Source organism: Panthera tigris, chromosome C2, assembly GCF_018350195.1.
Source record: "Panthera tigris isolate Pti1 chromosome C2, P.tigris_Pti1_mat1.1, whole genome shotgun sequence".
NCBI lineage: Eukaryota > Metazoa > Chordata > Mammalia > Carnivora > Felidae > Panthera > Panthera tigris.
The window spans coordinates 45,754,150-45,770,956 of NC_056668.1; the positions used below are offsets into that span (position 1 = coordinate 45,754,150).

The window sequence follows — 16,807 nt, forward strand, 5'->3', positions numbered from 1 at the left end:
AATAAATAGACTCATTCTCCCTAAAGAATCTATTAGCTACAATGGACCAAAGGTTGGTACAGAGAATGAATGGATAGGTTTTAGGATGAGGAAAGGGATATATAGGCTTAAGAATTTTGATCTTCTAGGAGTGATCATAAGTTATACTTAAGGGTTTAAATGGAATCTCATCCATGGGTGTGCTGATCTCAGTGGTTTGGCATTTTATAAAGATGATTTTGGCCCAAATTCAGATTTTGGTGGGAGAATATATTAGAAAATACGCAGAGCTTATTAAAAGGATATGTGAGTATTCTAGGCAGGAGATGGAGTTTTCTTGAATTTTGAGAAAAGTGGGTGGTTTCAACAGATATTAAAGAGATAAAAGCCATGAGTTTGATAATAGTTCTGATGGGTTCAAGGCAGGAATTCAGTGTCAAGGATGACTCTCAGGTTTCTTTCTTTAAAAACGGGGTAATGATGATGCCATTAACTGAGAATGGGAAGGCAGGATGAGGGCCACACTTGGTGATACTGTTTACAAAGACTCTGAATTTGGATCTGGACATTCTGAATTTCATGAGTTTTTGAGACATTTGAAGAAACTATCCGGTGGTTGGAATGTGGCAACATCAAGAGCAATAAGAGAAAGGAAATTATTATGACCTAAAAATTGCTCAGGGGTAGTTTGTCAAGATGCCCTCACAGTGAACTCTAACGACACAAAGTGTATTTCTAATTGTTACACCTGCTATGCCTGGGTTATTCCCCAATTAGCTCACAATGCCCAGTAGAACAGCTTTGCCCCCAACCTACAGGGAATCAATCCATTGGTAACTTTTACTGAGGGAATTTAAAATATATTTTTTTTCTTTTTCATGAATAGATTTGGAAAAGAGTACAAATAAATACCTTCTCCCTGCAGTCGAGGTTTCCAAGGAAAATCTTTGCACAAGTAATCACTGCTTCATTCTGCACCTTCCACTTTTCTTCATTTAAAGATTTTAGGAGGAAGTACAGCGGATGTGGGTGTGAAAGCAGCTAGAAACTTCATCAGTTTGGCGATTCATAAAGATGTCTCTGGCCCCAATGTAAAGTATGGTAGAGGGAAATTTATATTTCTTCCCTTTAGAAACCCACCATCTTTCCTTCAAGAAACCCATCATTTCTCAATCTCGAAAAGACTTTAAGAAATTGAGTGAGGACACTAGGATCCGTCTAATTTTCATTATTTGTAGTTTTTCAATTTTTTTATTTGATAATGAGACATCCAGGTGAGAAATGAAAATCCTAGTAACCCTATGAGGTTTTTCATTTAACTTCAGGGTAGACCATTCTCGATGCTTGTCATAAATACTAAATGTTTGACTGATGAGGAGACACAAATAATATTTCTTTTTAATAGTAAACTTGAGATAATAGAAAAAGGAGGCAAATGATAAAATGATGATAATGACTCAAGAATTTCAGAGGTTATTTCATACCATAGAAACTTTTCATTGTCAGGCTAAGGACAACTAAATTATGCTGCTTAAACTTCCTTAATTTGTTCATGGAATCATGAAAAGATGAGCTAAAGTCACCAATGATAACATTATTAAGCCCCTTGTTTCCAATGGATATATGTGTGTGCATATGTGTGTATATATATATATATATATACACACACACATATATATGTGTATATCTATATGATATAGAGATACATATGGATATTGAAAAGATCTAAGAACTTAATAGCTCTTGACTTAATTATAAAAATAGGATGTATCAATTATGGATTTAAAATTGGCAAGAAACCTAGGCAGGCTCACTCAGGACAAAACCCCACCTTAGAAATTAAATGACTTGCCCTCAGTGTCTATTAAGGCTAATTTTTAGAAGAGACATTTCAATCATTCTTGCTGCATGTGCTGTGTTTCTAGGCCTTCTCATGGGTATATGCTTTAAAAGATAACTTTTTTAATGTTATTTGTTTTTGAGAGAGAGGGGGAGAGAGAGCAAGGGAGGGGCAGAGAGAGAGAGAGGGGGACAGAGGATCCGAAGTGGGCTCTGTGCCGACAGCAGAGAGCCTGATGCGAGGCTGGAACCCACGAACTGTGAGATCATGACCTAAGCTGAAGTTAGATGCTTAACTGATGGAGCCACCCTTGCACCCAAAAGATAAATTTTTAAAGCTATTTTTTTTCTATTCTCAAGGAATATGGGAAATAACTCCTCATTCTCCCTAATGTTGAACCATTATGAAAATATTGTCTATGGAGCCATTTTAAAGTTAAACAATACAATTTGGGTATATAGGTAGATTTTTAAATGTATTTTAATCAGCAAGAAGTGTGTGTATAAAATTGTGTTATTCATTTTATTTTGGGAAAAAATGAATTTACACATCAAATTATAGGTAGATTTTTCTCCTTCTAGGTGATCTAAGAGTCTGTGCATTCACCTCTAAATACCTTGGGATTTCTTCTTTGGATTTGCTTTTAGACAACATTTATAGGTCATAGAACAAAATCAAGCAAATTATTTCAGGGATACATCAAATATAAAGAAAGGAACCTGAAAATGAAGAAAACTATTAAAAAAAAACATTGTGTTTATATATCTAACTTTGTTTACAAAAAAACTTTTGTCTGAGAGAGAGAGGGAAATTACTCTCGATGGATGAATTCAGATACAACTGAAAATATTCAAAAGCATATGCTACATAATCCAAAGCCTTTTCTGTATTTTAAAATACAGAAAACCTATAAAATAAAATTTACTTATGATTAATTCCTAATTTTTCATTAAAATATTTATTGCCACCTACTAAATGCAATAGTATTATTATTCCTGTTGCTCTCTTTTTCTCTTCTTTACTATTAAAATTTAAGACTATCCTTAAATATATGTCATTGACCATATATAAATATCTACAATTCTATAAAATAGGATGACTATATATTGTGTTTTTATCACAAAAGCAGTTTTGGAGGTACTGTGTATTTTTCTCCTCCTTTATTCTCCCCTCTCACCTCCACCAGACAATAAATATTAACAAGCTAGGGTCTATCATTTTATACAATCTTTATGTTCTTATGGTTTTTGCAAATATATGTGTGTGTGTGTGTGTGTGTGTGTGTGTGTGTGTGTATTCACAGATCTACAGAATGGGAATTTTAAGACTCTATTATCTATTTGTTTAATGAGATAATGTTAAATACATTTCTCTGCATCTTATTTTTCTCACATTCCTAGCAATTGTGGAAATTTCTTTCAGACAACTCGTAGATCAACAGCTCATTTTATTGATTTTAGCCATAATATTGGTTAGTCTGGTTATGCCAAAATTTGTTCAACCATTGTTTCATCCTGTTGGTTTACATATTATTTCCAGTCTTTTGCCACTGTGAACAATGTTGTTGTAGACTTTTCTACCTATGAAATATGTTATTGCTATAGAATAGATAGAAGGCATGGGTTGCTGAGTTGAAAAGTATGTGTATTTTTATTTATTTTTCAATCTTAAAAAAATTTAATGCTTATTTATTTTTGAGAGGGAGAGACAGAGCAAGCTGAGGAGGTGCAGAGAGAGAGAGAGGAAGACACAGAATCTGAAGCAGGCTCCAGGCTCTGAGCTGTCAGCACAGAGCCTGACATGGGATTCAAACTCACAAACTGTAAGTGAGATCATGACGTGGGCCAAAGTTGGGTGCTTAACTGACTGAGCCACCAAGGTGCCCCTGGGTATTTTTTTTAAATATTACCAAATTGTTTTTCAGTCTTAATAATTTACATTTTTATTAGTAACGGTGACAGTGGCATTTTCTAAATTCTAACAATCAGATTTTGCTAATCTGAGGAATGAAAAATAACGTCTTATTTTATTTACACATCTTGAATACTAGGGAAGGTGCTCACCTTCCTCACATTAACTCAATGTGTTGACATATTCTGTGACTTGCCCATTCAATTCCATTTTTTTTTCTGTCGAATTACTTGACTTTTCTTACCAATTAGTAATATTTCCTAGCATGTGATAGAAACTAATATTTAGCCTATTATATTAACTATACATATTTTTTCCAACATTTTATTCATCTTTTACCTTGTGAAATATTTGATACATACTTCATTTTCATGTATTTAAACATTATATTAAATACACTTACATCCTTATTTATAATTCGTGGGTTTCTTAGAGATTTTTGTAATATATTTAAATTATATTTATTTCATGAATTTTCTTAGAATATTTAAATTGTTTTTTTTTAATTTTTTACTTTTAAGCCCTTGATCCAGTAACAATTTTAAAACAAACATGGAAAACAAAGCCATTCTTACTTTTTTTTTCTGAAATAGGCAAATGTAGCCATAATATTTTCTCAATTGAAAAATCACCCATGTACTATATTAAATGCCAATACATATAGTTGAATCAGTCTTTGGAGTCTTTATTTGGTTTTACTATTATATTTTCCTATTTTCATGTCATATTATATTCCATTAAAGGCTTTATGTTGTAACACCACTGCACACTTAACTTTGTTATTATTCATATTTTCCTTGTCTCTTCAAAATAATTTTATTTTATAAAAACTTTATGCTTATGCTATTATGTTAAAAAGCAGTTAGGATTCAGGGGCACCTGGGTGGCTCAGTCAGTTAAGTGACCAACTCCTGATTTTGGCTCAGGTCATGATCTTGCAGTTTGTGGGATCGAGCCCCACACTGAGCTCTGTGAAGCCTGCTTGGGATACTCCTCTCTCTGCCCCTCTCCTGCTCAGGCTCTGTCTCTCTCTCTCAAAATAGATAAATAAAAATAAATAATCTTAAAAACAACTAACTGAATTTAATTTCTAGCTGAAATTGAATTCTAATGACATATTTATAATACTCGGTCTTCTTATCTGAGAACATATTTTGGCTATTTCTTGAGAAATTGTATAATACTTTTCGGTAAGTTTTACAATTTTATTCACAAGGTCTTATATATGTTAAAAATATTTCAATGTATTTTAAGGTGTATGGCTATTGTAACTGATATATATCCTTTTTATTTCTTTCTTGCTTGCACTGAAAAAAATCTCGTGATTATTTATGTATTCATCCTGCATCTGGTACTTATTAAAGTCATAATGTTATTTGTTTAATTATAACAATATAACATTAGTAAAAATATGAATTTATCTCCTACAATTTTTATGACATTTCATTATATCTTTGTTATATTTTGTTTTCATATCTTAGATGTATTGAAGTTTCTGAAAAATACTGTACAGTAATGGTCAGAGTAAGCATTTCAATCTGTCCTAATTTGAGGAAGATGCTATATTGTTTAGAATGTATGCTATTGGCTTTGATTACTCATCTTTAGCATATTTCAAAAGCTTAATTCTATTTTTAAAGCTTTTATAATTAGAAGATGATTATTAAATTGAAATTAATTTTTTCCAAATTAAAAAACAAAACCACTTCTCTTATACAACTAATAAACTCTACATATATAATAAATTATATATAATAAATATGTATAAATATAAATACATAAAATAAATATACATAATAAATTCCATATATATGGTGTGTAAATGGTATATATATATATATATATATATATATATATATACCAATGGTATATATATATATATATATATATATTTAATGCCATATAATACCATTTAATATTAATGGTATATATATATATATATATATATATATATATATTCCCCTTAATTTTGAGGAACAGTTGCCCAAATACATATTGTTTGTAAAGAATACTGAAGTGTAAAGATAAATGTTCTGGTTAAAAGGGATATGTAACTAAGCAAGATACATTTATTTGCAAATAAAATGTGATTATTTTCACAGTCTTTTATAACTCTGTTTTTCACTTACTCTTCCATTTCAGTGATCAACTTGAGTGAATCTGATGGAAACAAAACACAGGTGATGGAGTTTGTTCTCATGGGACTTACAGATCTTCCAGGGCTGCAGGTCCCCCTGTTCCTGGTGTTCTTGGTCATCTACCTCACTACCATGGTGGGCAACCTCGGACTGATTTTTCTCATCTGGAAGGACCCCCATCTTCATACTCCCATGTACTTACTCCTTGGCAGTTTAGCCTTTGCAGATGCTTGTTCCTCCACCTCTGTGACTCCCAAGATGCTGATGAATTTTTTATCCAACAATCACTTGATATCCCTGGTTGAATGCATCACCCAATTTTATATTTTTGCTTCCAGTGCAAACACTGAATGTTTCCTTCTGGTAGTGATGGCCTATGATCGCTATGTAGCTATATGTAATCCTTTGCTTTATCCAGTGGTGATGTCCAATATCTTTTGCATTCGGTTATTAGGTGTTTCATATATTATAGGGTTTCTTCATCCTATGATGCACACCAGTTTGTTATTCAGATTAACTTTCTGCAAGTCCAATGTAATACATTATTTCTACTGTGAAATTTTACAACTGTTTAAGATTTCCTGTACTGACCCTAGAGTTAATATGCTCTTAATTTTTATATTTTCAGTCTTTATACAATCTTTCACCTTTATGACTATTATCATCTCTTACTCCCATGTCCTCTTTGCCATCCTGAAAAAGAAGTCTGAAAAGGGCAGGAGCAAGGCCTTCTCCACATGCAGCGCCCACTTGCTCTCTGTCTCTTTGTTCTATGGCACTCTCTTCTTCATGTATGTGCGTCCTGGGTCTGGCCCAGCTGAAAATCAAGATAAAATGTATTCTGTATTTTACACAATCATAATTCCCCTGCTAAATCCTTTTATTTACAGTTTGAGAAACAAAGAGGTTATAGATGCCTTGAAGAGAATAATAAAATATAAATAGTTCTTAAGGCAAAATTTAAACTTGCTCATTTCAAACTGTGCAAAATGCAAGGGGTCTGAAGTTATGAAAAGTAGCTTTGGCTTTATAAGTTTAACAGAAGGCAGTGTCTAGGGCAGTTTCTGAGTGCTGTATGATGAAAGCTTCATTGGGTATTTGTTTCAATGTAAGGAGATCTTAATATCACACAGAATTGAATCACTGATTAAAAATAGACCACCTTTAAGAAAACTAAGCATTTAAAATTTGTGATTTTTGACTCTTTGTACATTGCCTCTAAATTAGATATAATAATAGTTTGTAACATGATTGTAGCAGATATTTATGTTTCTTTGCTTGAGGCTGGAATGACTGAGCCAAGATAATTGTCCAAAGCCTGTATATCAAAAGTTTTGCTGCTTTTCCAGTTTGCATTCTGACCAACAGTGTAAGAGTGTTTCCCCTTCTCTTTATCCTCAGCAACACCTGTTGTTTCTTGTGTTAATTTTAGCCATTCTGACAGGTATGAGGTGGTATCTCACTGTAGTTTTGATCTGTATATCCCTGATGATGAGTGATGTTGAGCATCTTTTCACGTTTCTGTTGGCTATCTAGATGTCTTCTTTAGAAAAATGTCTATTCATGTCTTCTGCCCATTTTTTAAGTAGATTATTTGTTTCTCCCATGTTGTGTTGTACAAGTTCTTTACATACTTTGGATATTAACCCCTTTATCAGATATGTCATTTGTAAATATCTTCTCCCATTCCAAAGACTGCCTTTTAGGTTTGTTGATTGTTTTCTCAACTGTGTAGAAGTTTTTATCTTCTTTTTTAATGTTTTTTTTATTTTTGAGGAGAGAAAGCATGAATGGGGTGGGGGGAGTGAGGGAGACAGAATCTGAAGCAGGCTCTGCGCTGTCCGCACAAAGCCAACGTGGGGCTTGAACTCACAACTCACAAACCGTGAGATCGTGACCTGAGCTGAAGTTGGACCTCAACTGACTGAGCCACCCAGGCACCCCAGAAGCTTTCTATCTTAATGAAGTCCCAATAGTTTATTTTTTATTTTGTTTTCCTTGCCTCTGGCAACATGTCTAGTAACAAGTTGCTATCGCTGAGGTCAAAGAGGTGGCTGCCTGTGTTCTCCCCTAGGATTTTGATGGCTTCCTGTCTCACATTTAGGTCTTTCATCCATTTGCAATTTATTTTTGTGCATGGTGTAAGAAATGATCCAGCAATGCTCTCCTAGGTATTTCCCCAAATGATATAAAAATGCAGATTCAAAGGGATACATGCACCTCGGTGTTTATAGCTGCATTATCAACAATAGCCAAATTACGGAAAGAGCCCAAAGGTCCACTGACTGATGAATGGATAAAGAAGATGTGGTATATATATAATAGAATGTTACTCAGCCATCAAAAAGAATGAAATTTTGCCATTTGCAATGACATGGACATAGCTAGAGAGTATTATACTAAGCAAAATAAGTCAGAGAAAGACAAATAACATGATTTCACTCATATGTAGAATTTAAGAAACAAAACAGATGGATATAGTGGGGAAATAAAAGAGAGGCTAAACAGGAAATAGACCCTTAACTACAGAGAACAAACAGAGGGTTGTTGGAGGGGAGGTGGGCAGGGGGATGGGTTAAATAGGTGAAGGGTTTTAGGAGGCCACCTGTTGTGATGAGCACTGGGTGTTTTATGTAAGTGATGAATCACTAAATCCTACACCTGAAACTAATATTACACGGTGTATTAATGAAACTGGAATTTAAACAAAAACTTGAATGAAAAAAAAGTCTTGCTGCCTTTTGATTGTTCAGAGACTCAGATGAAGTGACTTCTTAGAGGAAACTGTCCTGAAGAGAAAACTTTCTTTGTAGTGAAGAAAATATTTTGAAAAGTACAGAATATAAGAGAATGGTGGATATTATTGAGAAGAATCTTAACTGGGATAAAATAAAAAGTAGACAATTAATTAAAAGTATGGCTCAACTGTATGAAAATACACAGTATATTTTATCAGGGAAATTATACGCAATATTGGTATTCAAGAATTTGTAGATATTGGAAGATTTCAGGATATATCTCCTCAGACATTAGGAATATGCTGCATTTATCTTTTCATGTTTAATCATGCAGAAACATAAGTTTCCATAGTTATTGCTCTTATAATCTCTTACATGTCTATTACTCAAGTAAAAAAATTTACTTCTTTAGTTAGACAATGAAACATATCTTAATTTGGGTAAGTGCCACTATGGAATGTTTTTTTTATTTCTGAAATGATTATAAAAACTTTCAGTGTAATATTTATTTTTCTTTCATTGGCTACTCTAAGAAATATGTAGTGACTTTCTTCATTGGACATATGAATTTAAAGGAACTCTAAAGTGGCAAATGTATAATTTGTTTCAATCTGTAATATCTTTGACTACCTATTGCCACTGCAAAATATCCAGGTGATGGCTTGATATTGGTGAGCAGTAAGGAAGAATTAAGAGGAAGAATAGCATATTCAGAAAATCTGATGTACAGACTTAACAGGAATGCAAGCTAGGAAGATGTAAGGCTGAGGACTGAAGCCAGCACTGTACAGGTCCTCCAGCATATTTTAGATAATCTTTGACTTTTTGACAGGGCACAAAGAGTACATGAATGTAAAATGATTACATCAATGTGCTTGGCAATCTAAACAGGGAGAGACAAGAAGAGGGTACACATTGAAGTGAACTGAAATCACAATTTCTACAAATCAAATACAGTATTAGGAGAAAATGATCCTTATCATATAAATGGAGGTACTTAATAGAGGCATGTTGGTGCTGATGGAGATCTAAATGACTATTCTGTTTCTGCAAGGTCCTATGTCCTCTCTTCAACTAGGCAGAGGGAAAGGTTTAGATTTGTGAATAAGGACACTATTATTTCAAAATACAAGTGCTGTGAAACCATATAATATTTAAACTAGTAAGAAAATTTAACATATTGGGGTATTTATTGTTTAAGAGTATTTTAGGGAAGAACCTCCTACTGAAGAGGTTCTATGGTGCATTTACAACCTTTCAGCTGGTGACTCTAAAAGTGGCAAGTCAGGATCAGTCTGAAATACACATCATCAAGCCATTTCCTAGAAACAAAGGAAATCTTGGATTCCTAAGCTAAACATCCTCAATGGATAGCATTTATCCATATTCACAAGGATATGTTCGTGGTGAACAGTCTCAGACTCTAGGGGTAAAGAGACTATCTACAACCTTAAAGACAGAGACAGGATTACCACTAAAAGAAAAATATGTATGGTAGCATTTTGTCTGTTGCACTGAGACTACAAAGACAATGAAACCACATTTATAAACTATTGAGGGAAAAATAATGGGTTCCATAAATAGTATTGAGACAAACTGTATGCAGAGAAACTGTGAATGGCTGGGTAGGCTGAGGGCACTGCTCAATTCAGGGGCAGTATTCATGACACAATATTGTGTGGCTGACTGCCTTGTGCATAAGATACTATAAGCAATGGACCAATAGATGATGATAATGTGACTGGTAACTGTATTGTAAGTATATGTTAGAGTTTAAAGACTCAAAAATAAATTAAATAATATCCCATCACTCTTAACAGAATTTTGGCAAATATCAGAGGATACTCTCTTTTAATTAAGAGGCCCTATGATAAGTGTTATGTAGTATAAACTGTATGCTATAACTCACTTTGAGATAGTGTTTTCTGCTTTTCTAAGCCTATAAAAGCAAATTTCATCATTCCTTTGGTTATTTGTGGACAAATCACAACTTTAGTTTTTTGAGAATGGGTTGCTTGAGAGATATTCTGACCTGCTATGATAGCTAGTGCTGAATGGCTCATTCACTGTCAATCACAAGTCACACTGCCCACTGATTCCTATAGATTCCCTGTCGTAGATACTGTTGATGGTTGCCCATATCTTTTTTAGCTGTACATCTGCATCTGAGGGCTTTCCCTCATGGCCAGAGCGATTCTACCCTCACTTAAGGCAGACTAGAAAACTGAGAAGTAAATGTTCTTTTTAGAATCTCTTCCAGATCATCTATCAACCAATGACTGATGGGAGATGGTGAGTAAATACCCTCAATTCTTTGTCCTTTGGTTGATATAATGCTTTTGAAATTCATGCCTAATGATGTTTCCAAAAAAAGATTAAGCTTGATTGCCCACAGTTGTAATTTTTTTAAATTACTTTTTATTGGCTACATTCCCTTTCCTGTCTCACTTTCTCACTCATCAACTGTTCCTAAATAAATTACTTGCACTCAAATCATGTCTCAGGGTCTGGAAGAACATGAAGATGCCCTTATTCTCTTAAGGTCATATTTTATATTTTATACAGGAATCAGGCATGCCTGTACCATCTTATTTCAATATGACACAATTATTACTTGGTATAACATTATTTGAAGATATATTGTGATTAATTAAAGTGATATACTGTATACTGTAAAGGAACCACCAAAAAATAGACAATGTATAAATAGTAAGCCAAAGGTGGATATAAAGTGAAATCACAAAAAGCCTCTATTAATCCAAAAGCAGTCAGGAAAAGAAAAGAAGGAGAATGAGGAACAGATGCAATGGACATAGAACATCTATCATGTTAGCTAAAATGGTAACTTTTAACCCAACCACATCAATAATCTCATTGAATATAAATGGTATTATATACCAAATATAAGACATTATCTGATTGGATTCAAAAGCAAGATCTAATCATACACTGTTCGAAAGAAACACATCAAATATAAAGTCTTAGATAAATTAGAAGTAAAAGGATAGAAAACAGATCCATCATGCAAACACGAATCAAAAAAAAAAAAAAGCTATAGCGGCTACGGAGCAAAACAGACCTTAGATCAAGGAATATTACCAAGGATAAAGAGGGACATTGAAAAATTATATAGGGTTATATAGGGTTCTATAGGGTTCAATTAATTAAGACAAAATAATACTAAATATGTAAATACTGAACAATGGAGCTTCAAAATACTTGAAGAAAAACTGATAAAGTAGAAATGAGAACCAGACAAATTCACAATTACAGATTAAGTTTATAGTACTCCTTTTTCAATAATTTATTTGGCAATTAAAAACCATCCTTCCAGGGACACCTGGCTGGCTCAGTCAATGGAGCACGTGACTCCTGATCTCGGGGTTGTAAGTTTGAGCCCCATGTTGAATGTAGAGATTACTTTAAAACAAAATTTAAAAAAAAATGTCATCCTTCTAAATACCCATATGTCAAAGAGATAGTAATAAGGGAAAGAATATATTTTAAATAAAGTGAAAATAAAAATACAAATGTTTAAGTATGTGGGATATAGGTAAAATAGTGCTTAAAGAGAAATTTATATCATTAAATGCTTATATTAGAAAATAAAAATAATTAAATTAAGGTTAAAACTTCTACATTAAGACATTATAAAAAGAACAAATTGAATCCAAAGAAAGCAAAAAGAAATTTATAAATTAAGAACACAAGTCAATTAAATTGAAACAAATATTATACAGAAAAATCAATAAAATGAAAAGCCTGGTTTTTATTTATTTTTTTTATATCCAGTTTCTCTACTTCTTTTTTTTATTATATGAAATTTATTGTCAAATTAGTTTCCATACAACACCCAGTGCTCATCCCAAAAGATGCCCTCTTCAATGCCCATCACCTCCTCTCTCCTCCCTCCCACCCCCCATCAACCCTCAGTTTGTTCTCAGTTTTTAAGAGTCTCTTATGCTTTGGCTCACTCTCCCACTCCAACCTAGTTTTTTTTCTTTTTTTTTCCTCCCCCTCCCCCATGGGTTTCTGTTAAGTTTCTCAGGAGTGAAACATAAGAGTGAAAACATATGGTATCTGTCTTGCTCTGTATGGCTTATTTCACTTAGCATAACTCTCCAGTTCCATCCACGTTGCTACAAAGGGCCATATATCATTCTTTATCATTGCCACGTAGTACTCCATTGTGTATATAAACCACAATTTCTTTATCCATTCATCAGTTGATGGACATTTAGGCTCTTTCCATAATTTGGCTATTGTTGAGAGTGCTGCTATAAACATTGGGGTACAAGTGCCCCTATGCATCAGTACGCCTGTATCCCTTGGGTAAATTCCTAGCAGTGCTACTGCTGGGTCATAGGGTAGGTCTATTTTTAATTTTTTGAGGAACTTCCACACTGTTTTCCAGAGTGGCTGCACCAGTTTGGATTCCCACCAACAGTGCAAGAGGGTTCCCGTTTCTCCACATCCTCTCCAGCATCTATAGTCTCCTGATTTGTTCATTTTGGCCACTCTGACTGGCGTGAGGTGATATCTGAGTGTGGTTTTGATTTGTATTTCCCTGATGAGGAGCGATGTTGAGCATCTTTTCATGTGCCTGTTGGCCATCTGGATGTCTTCTTTAGAGAAGTGTCTATTCATGTCCTCTGCCCATTTCTTCACTGGATTATTTGTTTTTTGGGTGTGGAGTTTGGTGAGCTCTTTATAGATTTTGAATACTAGCCCTTTGTCCGATATGTCATTTGCAAATATCTTTTCCCATTCCGTTGGTTGCCTTTTAGTTTTGTTGATTGTTTCCTTTGCTGTGCAGAAGCTTTTTATCTTCATGAGGTCCCAATAATTCATTTTTGCTTTTAATTCCCTTGCCTTTGGAGATGTGTCAGGTAAGAAATTGCTGCGGCTGAGGTCAGAGAGGTCTTTTCCTGCTTTCTCCTCTAGGGTTTTGATGGTTTCCTGTCTTACATTCAAGTCCTTTATCCATTTTGAGTTTATTTTTGTGAATGGTGTAAGAAAGTAGTCTAGTTTCATTCTTCTGCATGTTGCTGTCCAGTTCTCCCAGCACCATTTGTTAAAGAGACTGTCTTTTTTCCATTGGATATTCTTTCCTGCTTTGTCAAAGATTAGTTGGCCATACTTTTGTGGGTCTAGTTCTGGGGTTTCTATTCTATTCCATTGGTCTATGTGTCTGTTTTTGTGCCAATACCATGCTGTCTTGATGATGACAGCTTTGTAGTAGAGGCTAAAGTCTGGGATTGTGATGCCTCCTGCTTTGGTCTTCTTCTTCAAAATTACTTTGGCTATTCGGGGCCTTTTGTGGTTCCATATGAATTTTAGGATTGCTTGTTCTAGTTTCGAGAAGAATGCTGGTGCAATTTTGATTGGGATTGCATTGAATGTGTAGATAGCTTTGGGTAGTATTGACATTTTGACAATATTTATTCTTCCAACCCATGAGCACGGAATGTTTTTCCATTTCTTTATATCTTCTTCAATTTCCTTCATAAGCTTTCTACAGTTTTCAGCATACAGATCTTGTACATCTTTGGTTAGATTTATTCCTAGGTATTTTATGATTCTTGGTGCAATTGTGAATGGGATCCGTTTCTTTATTTGTCTTTCTGTTGCTTCATTATTAGTGTATAAGAATGCAACTGATTTCTGTACATTGATTTTGTATACTGCAACTTTGCTGAATTCATGTATCAGTTCTAGCAGACTTTTGGTGGAGTCTATCGGATTTTCCATGTGTAATATCATGTCATCTGCAAAAAGTGAAAGCTTAACTTCATCTTTGCCAATTTTGATGCCTTTGATTTCCTTTAGCTGTCTGATTGCTGATGCTAGCACTTCCAACACTATGTTAAACAACAGCGGTGAGAGTGGACATCCCTGTCGTGTTCCTGATCAATAAAACTGATAAACTTTTAGCCAAACGGGCCAAGAAGAAAAAAAGACTTAAGTTACTAAATGACCAAAAATGCAAATATCAGAACATAAAAAATTATGTATGCTATGCATTCAGATGCTATAATGTTTAAAGAACAAACAAAGATATATCTTGAATAGCTTTATGTACAAAAATTATGTCATCTAGATAAAATGGACAAATTCCTTGAAAATATGCAAACTACCAAGGCTTATTTAAGAAGAAATAGATAACCTGACTACTTGCATTTTTTGTTTTAATTTTTAGTTAAAATCTTCAAAGAAAAGCCCAGTCTATATACTTTATATAAAACAGATAATCAGAAGAAACTGAATCATCTTCCAGGAGTTTTGAGGAGAAGTACGTAAGTCTTTCAGATGTTCTAGAAAAATATGTAAGTGCATGGAAAAGAAAGCAAAACTATACTGTTTTCTGAGCTTTAGTCAAAATAACATATTCTGTAAGTGTTCTTCAACATACAGAAATCCCTTTAGAGACTTCCTTTATCTCCACCTCTCTCAACTAAAAAGTATATAATCAAATGCTCCTCATAATCACAATGAAGCTCTTTCTGTCCATGAGTCCTATCCTTGTGCTATAATAAAAGAATCTCTTTGAATCAAAAAAGCCCAGAAAACCAAAACCAAAAAAAAAAAAAAAAAAACCCATAGGAAATTATGGCCTAGACTAGAGCTCCAAGGGGCTTTTTCCTTATAAGTACAATTTGAATCTTGATTTCTAGTGTGAAGGAAATGGAGCCAAAAAGAACATGTTACCCATGGTGCACAAGACTGGTGTGTGTTGGCCAGACTAAAGCTTGGTGGCTAGTTTGAAGAAGAAATGAAATAAAGCTGGACATATTTAGAAGGAAAAGCCCATAAGTAAGTTTACTTCTCTGTTAAGGAAGGAGAGAGAGATGACTGGGCCTGTTTTAGGGCAGCATGCATTGGGGGACTGCTTGGTATGTCTTCTAAAAGGGGAGAATAATAATGGTAAGTAAAAGCCACAGGCCAACCTTTGGATGCTCCATAAACACATGTGGTCCTGCCAGAATCTAGTCATTTCATATATCATATTAAAATCTCCTTTTATTTTAATAAATTTCCTAAAAGAGGTAAAAATGAAAGTGCAGGAGGGATCAGAGTAGGGACTTGAACCCTTTCTCTAGAACTTTCACTCTGCATATTAAGCATGAATAGCAGTTTACAAAACTATCTCTACTGCATAATTTCCCTATCTGCAAACATGTGGATGTACGTATGCATGACACTATGTATGATAGTTAAAAATATATGAAAGCAGTAGCAAATCAGACAAATAATGTGCAAGACCTATACCCAGAAAAAGAAAAAAAAATGCCGTATTGAAAGAAATTAAAGAATAACTAAATCAATGGAAAGACAGGTTGGATCATTCAATATTTAAGAAAATGTCAATTCTCCCTAAATGCATCTATAGATTTAATAAAAGTCCAATCAAAATCATAGTAGGATTTCTTAAGAAACTGATAAAGCTAATTATATTATTCACATGGAAATGTAAAGGATGTAGAAATACTTGAAAAAGAAGAACAAAGTTAGTGTTCTAACAATATCTGATTTCATGACTTCATATAGAACTTCAGTATCAAGACGGTGTTGTATTGTTATAAAGATAGACAAATAAATGAGTGGGACAGAATGAAGTCCAGAAATAAACCCATACACATATGGACAGCTGATTTTGCAAAGGTACAAAGGTAATTTAGTAGAGAAAATAGTTTTTTCAATAAATTATGCAGAAACAATTGGATATCTATATGCAGAAAAGGAACTTTGATACAGATAATATGCTAAAAGAATTGTAGACATAAATGCACAATCAAGAACTACAACACCAGAGGAGACAGGTTAAGATGGCAGAGGAGTAGGGCAACTATAAGTTTGCCTCGTCACTGGAACACAGCTAGATCAACATCAAATCATTCTGCACACCCTATAAATCGATCTGAGGACTGAGAGAACAAAACTGCGTATCTCCAAGTAGAAAAACAACCACCTCATGGAAGGTGGGAGCTGCAGAGAGTTGACTTGGGGGAGAAAATAGTCATGGATGCTGTGGACAGGAGGGAGCCTTGATCACAGAGAGAGGAGCAAGAGAGAAAGAGAGAGAGAAAGAGCGAAAAAAAAACATGTGCAGGGGATTGCACAAGAAAACTCTTCCCCACAACCATTGACTGGGAAAACAAGGCAGATCAAAATCACAATTTTTTTAAAAAATAAGCAGTAAA

At 34.1% G+C, this 16,807-nt stretch overlaps 1 protein-coding gene across 1 annotated transcript; it reads left to right on the forward strand.

Annotated features, from left to right (window-relative positions):
- The first annotated feature begins 491 nt into the window (after positions 1-491).
- Positions 492-6,813, forward strand: LOC102967189 (olfactory receptor 5AC1-like). Its single transcript, XM_007095985.2, has 2 exons — positions 492-594; positions 5,873-6,813. Exons 1-2 carry the CDS (start codon positions 492-494, stop codon positions 6,811-6,813), a joined length of 1,044 nt encoding a protein of 347 aa, XP_007096047.1.
- Positions 6,814-16,807: the final 9,994 nt, after the last annotated feature.